A 10,492-nucleotide genomic window follows, 5' to 3' on the forward strand; every position below is an offset into this window, starting at 1 on the left:
GTGTGTGTGTGTGTGTGTGTGTGTGTGTGTGTGTGTGCGTGCGTGCGTGTGTAATGTGTACATTTAGCTTTAGTGGTTTGTGCAGAACAACATATGCCCATACAAAAACATGGGTTTCTGTGCTAGCGTATGGGTGGATACAAACAAACCTTTATCTGAAAATAATCTTTTAGGGCAGCAGGCATAAGACAAACATTAAAAAAAAGATTTTATATTTAGATTTTATAGATAAACATTTTTTATTCTTTTATTTGTTTTTTAATTCATTCAGTTATTTCTCTTTTTGTAATCTTTATGTAAAATAAAACAAATCTGACCACAACAAATTCAATATTTAAGCATAGCTATTTTCAATGGGTTATATATTTTACAGAGTAAGAAGTGGATAAGTGTGAAATAGAAGGAATCTATACCTTGGTTTTAATTTGATTTAAGGAGTTAGTATATGACAGTATATTTACCTAAACAAAATCCAGTACAGCTGTTCTATGAGGACATCAGAAGTTTGTTAAAGAATCACATAGACTAACAGATATACAAAAAATCTCTTATAGAGCTTTTGAATCAACAAATGAAAGTTAAATAGAATGTATTACAATAGCAAACCTAAACAGGACCAATATCTTGGCTGTTTGAATGGGTTAGAAAACCAGAGGAGCAGCCAAGAGGGTTACATTAACTGGTGGAACTGCTGGATTTAATAAAAGAGTGGTAAGAATAAAACCACTGCTTAACAAAAACCATGAAAAGTCATGTTTGCAGTTTTTCACAACCCATTAAGGAAACAATCTTGTTAAAATGTAAATAGGAACTATGGGTAGATGAGACCAAACTTGAAATGTTGCATCATAAATCTGTGAATGCACATTTTCTCAAACACACCATCCCTTATATGAAAAAAGGGTAATAATAGCACTATACCAGAAGTATGCTTTGCTTTAGCTGGGATGGGAAAAGCTGGTGAGGGTTGGTCAGGAGGATAAATAGTGCCAAACAGGCCATCCATGGGAAATCAAACAGGAAACAGGTTGTAAAAGACTTCCACCTGGACAACAGCTAAAAAACTTCAAGCCAGGAGTACAATCAAATGATTTAGATGTGACAAGCTTTGAAAACTTGGACTGTCTGAATTTGGAAAATTTTGCAATGTTTATCTTCACTTATTTGCACCACATGAAATCCTATCTAAATGCATTAAGGTTTGTGTTTGTAACATGGAAATCCATGTTAAAATTTAAAATCTTTTGAAAGGAATTAGAAGTTTAATGCAACAAAATACATAAAACAGGGGTAGTAAAAGAAAAAAAATCATTTTAAAAGCATGTAAAACAAAATAAACAATCAGCAAATAACACTCAATATTCACATAAATAAAAATGGTAGAGTGGCATGAAGACAGAAGCTGCAACCTTTGAACAAATCTTTGGGTGAACTAATTTCAATTATCTCAATTAAACATTAGAGGTTGATAAATTCTCTACCACTGGGTGGACAGTTATGTTTCACTTGTAGCATCCCTGAGAGTCTGACAGCGGTCTAGACATGTTGTGGAAGGCCCACTGCAACAGGCCATCAATGGAGCTCTGCTGGGATTCAAAGAGCGAAAGAAGAAAAGATGAAGTGTTACAATCAGACATCCAGATCTAAAGGCATTTAATATTATCTGCGTTCATCAAGATTAATCAAACTTAAAGACAGATGTGGCGACTTGATTTAATCTACTGTTAAAGCTCAGACCATATCTTTCAACCACATCCGATATGTTAATATAGTTTTGCTCTACGAATATACATGGGAAAACAAATATAAGGTAGCCATTTCACTACCGCATTCATTAAAAATAGCGTAACACATCAAGCAATGTAGCAGACATATTTTAATCACTATTTGCCAACATCAAGTAAAAAAACAATATTAAAGAAAGCGCAAATATAATTAAATATTTCTAGTCAAATAGCTAATCCAGCACTAAAGCAAAACATAAATCACTATTAAATTAAAATATACTTAAAGCATGGCAGAAATAATGCAGAAACAGATAAGACGTTTGGTTCTCCTGTTCAGATGCGGTTTCCTATGTTAAACATGTTCATTGGTATATTATGGGGAGTGTTGGCCTAGTGGTCTGAGAAGGTTGCAAATACCCGGTACGATCCCCGCAGCCTGCACTCTGGCTCCATGAGGAAGACCGTTAACCTCACACTGCTACCTGGGCGCCACACAATGACAGCCCACTGCTCCCCAAGGGAATGGGTTAAATGCAGAGACTTAATTTTATTGCTTTGTACTTGTGACCATGTAATGACAATAAAATTTAACTCTATATTCCATTATAAATCTTTAATTAGCATTATTTCTTCTTTACTCTCTGAGAAGAGGAGAAGCAACTATTTTGTTTCTACATTTAAATCACATTTGGTACGTGACAGCGCCTCACTCACATCTCCTAGGATCGAGTCTAGTTCATCCTTATTGATGACCGGTTCAGTGAACGAAGCGTTCTGTTCTTGACTGAATGAGGTCTGGGCTGTTGGTGCAAGCTAGACAGAAACCAGAAAGAATACATAAATCACAATGCATCTTATATAGGCTTTTCTTTCCTTTTGTCTCTTTTGTAAATGTCTGTAGACACACCTGCATGCCTCTGGGCTCTGTGTCTTTCTCTGAAGAGCTGCCCCACGGTCTGGAACAGGACCAGCAGACGGATCTCCCTCTTTGAAGTACAAAAGCATCGTGGGTGAGTCAGACTGCTCCGTTCTGAAGTGTGTCAGGTTTCTCTCAATCAATATGTAATGTGAACATTGAAAGACAGGTAGCTTTAAACCCTTTCATCTGGCATGTTACACTTAGCTGCACATAAAACATTAGCTCCAAATTCATTACAGGTTGTAGTAAGCTCATATGGTTTGGTTGGTTTTAAAGCCACAACCAGTATGAGGCAGATTGAGCAACGAAAACCCTAGAGATCTACCTTGCTTTTAACATGAACAACTTTAGCATCATTTTCTAAAAGTATTGACCCAGAGTTACATCTGCAAAGATCCATTTGCAATCCATTAGCCCGCATTTGAGAATTGACTCTCCTGACACACTCTTAATGTAATGCTATGGTTGATCAATACCGGCCTGAAAGGGGGGGAGCTCCAAGAAATTTACTCTGCATGGTGCAAATCAATGGTTCTGAAAAATTAGGGACATGATCCCATTGCGGGATATGAATCACCCCAATAAGGGTTATTGACACAAAACTGAAAATCCGAATAACAATGAGTGATTATTACTATGAGCATATTTTGTTGGAAGAGATAAAACAGTTGTCATTAAAACCTCTGAATAATTTCCCCTTTTATTGCAGTGGTTAAATCTCTCATTGAGAATGTATGTTAGCCCATATATTTGTTTGATTACATTTATTTGTGTGTTGGTTTGTTTTTAAATTAAATCTATGCTCCTACACAGACTGGCTGACTAAAAGGGTCCCAAAGAAGCATTTTAAAAGTGTATTCCTTACTTTTAAGCTTTAAATTAATTATCCATGTCCTTTTTGTTTTGCTTTTTTAATCAAAAAAAATCTCCTCATTCTTGGGAATGGGGAGAGGAGAAAGTACCCCATAAGTTTAATTCATTCCTGTCTTGTTTTGTTGGATTGTAAGAAATGTTTCCATAATTTTATAAACTATTTTTGTAAGATATTTTCCCTACTTTTGTTTGGGTCAGAAGGAGAGGGTTATATTATTGGATGATGTATTCTATAAGGTTTAAGGAGGTGGTTGTAACATATAGTGCCTTTCACTAGTACTTATACTAATGCAAAGCACTCTATCTGATGTTATCACATGAGATAAGCACATCTGCAGCATAATGCTGCCACTAGGGTTTTACTTTGGGTATATTTGGTTTGTCCAATGTGCAGTGCATGTTTTGCAAAGCAATCAGTGCTTTGTGTGAATTGCAAACATTTCTATTTTCATCACTTCTGAGAACCTTTATCTGTGTGGTTGCTGTGTTGTTTACATAGCTTGTGGCAAACTGCACATGGCGAGCTCTTGTGGCCCTCACTTAACAACAACTTCTCTCACTAAATGTCCATAAGGATCAGGTTTAGTTTAAACACAAAATGAGGAGATGTTTGATAGATGGGAACATCTTTGCAAGGCATTGTACATCATATTCCTAGGATTTGTTTTTCATATAAAATATTCATCATCTCACTAAGAAAGAAGAAATGTGTGGCTGCCTTACTTGGAGAAGTGGCAGTGTGAATGGAAATGCTTTCGACACTGAAGGCAATGAGTCAGGTCTCCTCCAGCGAGGTAGCAAACACCACACACCTCCCTCACAGCAACCAGATCACCACCTGAGCACTGGGTACACAGAGTAAAATGTAATTCAGGGTAAAAATAAAAAAGACAAAAAAGATGAGGGGCTGATAGAAATATAAAAATAAAGTTCCTTACCTGTTTTTTGCCATTCGACACCTTGATTGAGGGAGTGACACTTGTGAGGGAGGATGATAATGAGATGAATGGGTTGTCTAAGTTGGAGTTATTAAGGTTTATGCTTGTTTGCTGAGGCTGGGAGGGGAGAACCTGAGCAAAAAAACAAAAAACAAAACAGATTATCTCCTTTAAATAAAGCCTAGGTTAAAGAGGATAGCTATAGTCAGGAACATAATTGGGATTTTGTTATAATTTCAATATAATGTTTGCAGATAAATAAAAACATTTCCTTATTTTTATGTCTGAATGAATATATATTTTTAGATGAGTACAGTAGCTATTTTAGAATGACATGCTTCAGATACACACCTCTACAGGCTGTACAGAAGTTTCTTTTTTAACTCTAAGCCCATAGCACCCCTCACACTTCCAAGAGCCACTGTAAATTACAACATATTTTTATTAACAAAAAATGCCCATTATCTGAAAACTGTTCACAATTACCTCTTTGATTGTGTACCTGGGTATTGAAGTGAGTGGAGGGTTGAGGCAGGTCAAATGAAAGGCCCGAGGACACCAATCACAGCAAATCAACTCCCCACCATCCTTACACACCGCACACTCATCATCATTAGAGTGTATCTAAACACATCGACACACACACACATACAGCTCAGACCAGGTGAGAAATACAGCAGCAGTGTTCCTCTAAACACTGGTAGAGGATTGGATTACCATGATTGTGTTTGTTTCCCCCTGGTGGATAAACTTGGCACTGGCAGATTTGGACCTTTCTTCATTAGACTTCTCTTTAAAGCACTCTCTGGTCTGCCCTGTTTACAGAAAATATAGTTTATCATTAAAATCTATTATCAAGAATTAAATCAGTAAAACAGTATATTTTGCATCGATCTTGTTTAACAAAAAAATCATGGGACCAGATGGATATTTGGCAACTTAAAAAGTGACAAAGTCAGTGTTTCAGTGGCTTACCATCCACTGCAGTATATTCCTGTTTGATTTGCATGCTTTCTTTTTTATCCTGGCTTAATGGCTGATCTGACGAGGAGGAAGATGAAAAAGAGGAACGGGCTACCCCTTCCTGAACAGAAGGAGATACCACCTGCAGACCTATGGCAGAATTTTGATAAGTATCTGACATGAAACAAGAGCAAATGCAGGTTGATTTAAATTAGAAATGTACTATATTACTATTTCCAGTTGGCAGCTGCATGGCTTGAGCTTCACTCTTCACTCTGTATAGCCTGACTTTATTCACTGGTAAAAAAAAAAAAAAAAAAAAAGGGGGAAAAGAGAAGTTAAGTTTCCTAAATGTCAACACGCTTAATAAAAGGATTGTCATCATTTTTGCATAGGTTTGTTTATTTAAAGGTATAGTGGAGGATGTTTTTCTTTTCCTGTTGGATCATCAAAGTAAGTGGTCCTCGTAATTGTCAATCATTGTGGTGATATGTTTACGCTAGGCCGTCCTACGTGCTCGTCCCCATTTTCACTTAACGGTGGCGTGTCTTACATAGTCCAAAAATTGCAAATCTTCTTTTAAAAAGTAAGCTTTTATGAGCGATACAAACAGCAACTTTTAAACAGAACGTGCACGAGGTGAAATGGACTAATGCATGCTCTCGCACTCGTTTAATATGCGCTCCCTCTTGGGAGTGGGTACAGGGCTGTGCATGTACATTTGTTTAAGTCGAAGGTCTTTTCAACAATTCACTAAAATCCTCCACTCTACCTTTAAGTCTGGTATGTGGCAACTGCTTGGATGCCGTGAAGTAAAACTGCACAGAACACAGAACTAGATGACCTGTGCCATCACTTGTTTTGGCATGGTACTCTGAGTGCTGGGACGCTGTCCCCCCTTCCTTACGGCTCCTCTTCTTGCTGTGAGAAGCTTTGCCTCCTCCAGAGGACCTGTTTTCGGTTTTGGTCCTTGGACCTTCCTGTCCTAGAGGGGGTTAGTAGTAACATACATAAAGAAATTGGAGTCAGTTTAAGTCAAACAACCCTTCTGTAAGAAAGAGGTACTTTAAAGAATTATGGAATTGACATACTGGTATTCAAGTTAGTCAGAAGGGTCTTCAGTTTTGGGTAGCTGTCCATATTGTAGTCCTTGGATAAGTTGCTCCAGAAAGACTGAAGTGTTTGTCTGCTTTGCTCCAAAAGCCATGACAGGAGAGAATACATGGCTTTGTGAATCCCCTCACTACCTTCCTTCTTAAGAGTATCCTAAAGAAAGGAAAATGCGTTAGCATTTGGGTATGAAATTGGAAATCAATTTGTGTGATCAATAAAATGCCCTCTGAAAATCTAAATCAACTAGACGTGTAGAACAATCAATAGAAATGCGGCTTTAAAAACATCTAAATTAAAGAATGTAACTTCTAAAGTAAAAGTTCTGGCATCTATTTCTGCTCCTTACCTGCAGCTGTTGTTCAGTGATGATGTTTTTGTCTGCTAAGCCGTAAACGATTGGGAAAGGGTCATCCACAGCCATTGCTATGTCAGTACGCAGCTCGCGGAGCAGAGCGTGAAGGGTGTCGTCCCTGAAGACCTCCACTCTGGACATGATCCGATTTAAGTGTAAACAAGAACTCAAGTGAGGAGTGGACCAGGCCTGAGACCGTACATCTAGCACCCTGGGCCCAGGAGGTGTGTCCTTCTCATGTAAGGTAATTCTCAAAATGAGCACTCTTTAAGAAGACCAAGATAAATTGTGCATCTTATACTATTTCCCCTGTTTCTGTAAATGCATAACCATTTGCATGTCACTGTTTAAGTACAACCGAGGACCCTATGAGACCAAGAGACAGACCTTAGAGAGTCAGAAGAAGAGTTCTTTAGATTTCTGTGGAGTTTTTATCCACTAACGACACTAACTGACTTTAACCAGGGGAATACCTGTCCTCCTCCGTCTGCAGAGCGTGGTCAGGTGACATGCTCTGTCGCAATCAGAGTTTTCCTCTAAAAGGTTCTTTCCATTTCAACTTCCCCTCAACTATCAGGTTTTCAGACTCTGACTCACTGCAGAGATCTCAGCATTAGTGTGATAATTATCACTTTGAACCAAACTTAAAAAAAATATATATTGACGGCTCCATTTGGCTGAAATGGCCTCATTACAGCTGCTTTTGATCATTTAGGGCTATGGAAAAAAAATGTGCTCTAACAAGAGAAAAATAAAAATTTAAGTATTTGTTATGTTTGGTAGTAAAATGTGTCTGTTTAACATGTGTTTTTCATCTACACAGCACCAAATATAAATGGCCGCAGGAGATTAAGGGGTGCACTTTTTTAGTAAGAAAGGTCTGAGTTATTATCTAATTGTTCACTACTTTCAGTTAAATAACCAGTTAAATTCTAGATTTATTCCATAATAAGAATAATTTGTATGTTTTTCTAACATTGAAATTAGATTATTATCATTTAAATGGGATGAAAATTGACCATGAATATTTTAGGTTATATTCTATAAAAACATTCTGAATGTGCAGTAGGGAGTTAAATTATCCGGAATATAAAACTTGAAGATAAACTATAATTGTTTTTTTGTTTTTTTCACTAAATACATTTTCTTATACATTAAGAGTGTATAAACCACTTAATGGTTAGACAAGGTCATAAATGTAAGAAATCCATTCATTTACAAAAAAAATTGAGGGTGTTAGTTCATTTGAACCAAACATAACTGTGAAAAATGAAAATGAAAGGGAAAAGATCATTATATGTTTTCTGAATATACAAAGACCAGAAGAAAACTTACCATAATGTTACTGTACACCGAGTTACAAGATTATTATCTTTTTTTACTACAAAGGATATGGTTTTACAATGTGATTGTAGTGATGCACTGGACTATTTTAGATGTAATAAGTTCTTATTTTTTTTATCCTATAAAGGCCCCAGCACTGAAAAAATTTGAATTTTTGGTGTTGTAAATATTATCTGTTTTCATCTAATTTCCTGAAGATCTTCAAATTGTCATGTAAGGGCCTTTTGACACCTTTTATTTGTAAAAAAAAAAAATAAAAAATTAAGTCCCTTTATTGTCTAACAATGGGGAAATTCACTCTCTGCATTTCGACCCATCCCCTTGGGGAGCGGTGGGCTGCCATTGTTTGGCGCCCGGGGAGCAATCAGAATGCAGGCTGTGGGGATTGCACTGGGTACTTGCAACCTTTTCAGAGCACAAGCACACTGCTCTAACTCACTAGGCAAAGACTCCACATGTATTATTCAAAAGACACATTTTCAATTCAATGTCAATTAAATCAATTTTACCAAATATTATTAACAAAACAATTTAAATAAGTTTCCAACTTGATAGATGCATGTAAAATGTGCGTGGATATTAGGAGCAAACTTGGTGCTTTTTTCCTTGCCTAACCAGTAGGTCAGAAATAGTGTGGCTGCACTATGCCACAAGAAGCAAGAAGGCTCGAGGTTTGATTCTTGACCTGAGGTCTTTCTTTATGAAGTTTGCATGTTCTACCCGTCTATGTGTGGGTTATCTCTAGGCACACCAGCTTCCTCCAGCAGTACAAAAAACATGACTGTTATGTTAATTGCAAAAAAAACGTACATCTTTTTTGATAAGAGGAATTTGGTAGTAAATTTTCCTTTTTTTTTTTTTTTTGTTAAATCAACTTCTTAGTAATTAAAATCAACTTAGATTTTATGGAGTGAAATTTACAAAGCATTTCTTTGTGCAAAAAGTTACCCAGCTTTTTCTAAGGAAATGGTAAACCACTTTTTTCAGTGCGAGTTGGTGATTGTTGACATTTTTTATAAACTGGAATTTATCAGGTGTCAGAAATGAGTTGAATTCAAGCAAATGTAATCAAATTTGAATAAAAGTGATTTACACCTAATCTAAGTTTAATCAGATTTGAATTGAGCTGAATCATCGTTGACATGAACTGAAAGGAATAGCATTGTTTATAAAGTATTCTCCATGCAGGGTCACAGGGGAGCTGGTCTGTAATATTCATTTGGTGGCAGGAGGGTTTCATTTTGGACAGGTTGTCACTTCTTCACAGGGCAGGTATACGCTTAAATTAATTAACTTAAACCATTATTAACTAGGGGCTATATGGTTATACCATCAGTAGCATCATGCATAGTACACATATTTTAAAGTATGCTTAGGTGTACTCTGGATACCCTAGCTTTCCCTTCTCCACAGCCTAAAAACAAGACACATATTGAATGGCTATTTCTATTCTTTTGAGTAATAACTGCCTATGTGTGTGGGTGTACATGTATGGTTGTTTTCTCAGTGTTACCCTGTGACACTCAAAAGACTTGAATGATCCATAGAGATAACCCACAAGGATATGCAGGTATAGATGGTGGATTTAATAACTGAATTAATATCAAAATGTATTTGAACTTAATTATGCTGAATATCATCTAAATAAATTTTCTGAAATTAATTCTACTGTAATGAATTTAATCTGACTCCAAGTAATGAAATTGAAATGAGCGCAACTGAATAGAACTTAGCTGAACCGAAATGAATCCAGCTGTAATAAATTGCACTGAACTGAGTTGAGCTATAATGGAGGAGGCTGAAACTAAAATGAGTTCAACTTGAAGATAATTGAATTGTAAAGTAAATGGTGGTGGGTTATGAAACAAAAAACAGAGCTAAAGTGAAGTAAAAACAAGATACAACATTCTGCTGCCAGGTGAATGTAGATGGTTAGGAAGGTGAAGCCCTTTAATCTGTAATTTATTAATCATTAAACATTATTACACTATTCATACAGATGAACAAAGACCACTTCTACAGAGGGACGTTCACAACATACATATTACATTATTATATACAGTGCAGTGCATTACAGTGGATTGTTATATGTGTATTACCGGGATGGAGGGATGGGGAGGCTGAAAGGAGAGAGAAAGAGGGAAGCAAGGAGGAAGAGCAGAGGATAATTTGGAGGGACAGGAGGTTGGGACAGTAAGCTGTCCTTGTTATTTGTACTTTATTTTTTTTATACCACAGAACCATTTGTTCTATAAAAGAGAGA

General features: G+C 36.6%; 1 protein-coding gene across 1 annotated transcript; it reads right to left on the reverse strand.

Moving 5' to 3' along the window:
* Positions 1–461: 461 nt before the first annotated feature.
* On the reverse strand, positions 462–7,433 carry aire (autoimmune regulator). Its single transcript, XM_015372505.1, has 13 exons — positions 6,880–7,433; positions 6,512–6,686; positions 6,265–6,405; positions 5,652–5,717; positions 5,433–5,570; positions 5,175–5,272; positions 4,960–5,081; positions 4,809–4,878; positions 4,458–4,589; positions 4,243–4,364; positions 2,635–2,713; positions 2,442–2,540; positions 462–1,586 (listed from the first exon to the last, which is right to left on the reverse strand). Exons 1-13 carry the CDS (start codon positions 7,024–7,026, stop codon positions 1,503–1,505), a joined length of 1,473 nt encoding a protein of 490 aa, XP_015227991.1. The 5' UTR covers positions 7,027–7,433; the 3' UTR covers positions 462–1,502.
* Positions 7,434–10,492: the final 3,059 nt, after the last annotated feature.

Source organism: Cyprinodon variegatus, unplaced genomic scaffold (genome assembly GCF_000732505.1).
Source record: "Cyprinodon variegatus isolate N-32 unplaced genomic scaffold, C_variegatus-1.0 Scaffold73, whole genome shotgun sequence".
NCBI lineage: Eukaryota > Metazoa > Chordata > Actinopteri > Cyprinodontiformes > Cyprinodontidae > Cyprinodon > Cyprinodon variegatus.

Excerpts from the sequence above, each read along its gene's own strand:
- aire (XM_015372505.1), bottom strand. The coding sequence starts at position 7,026 with ATGTCCAGAGTGGAGGTCTTCAGGGACGACACCCTTCACGCTCTGCTC. Across the intron at positions 4,879-4,959 it reads CCACTCACTTCAATACCCAG|TGGCTCTTGGAAGTGTGAGG; the intron begins GTACACAATCAA and ends TGTAATTTACAG. Across the intron at positions 2,714-4,242 it reads TCACACTGCCACTTCTCCAA|AGGGAGATCCGTCTGCTGGT; the intron begins GTAAGGCAGCCA and ends TGTACTTCAAAG.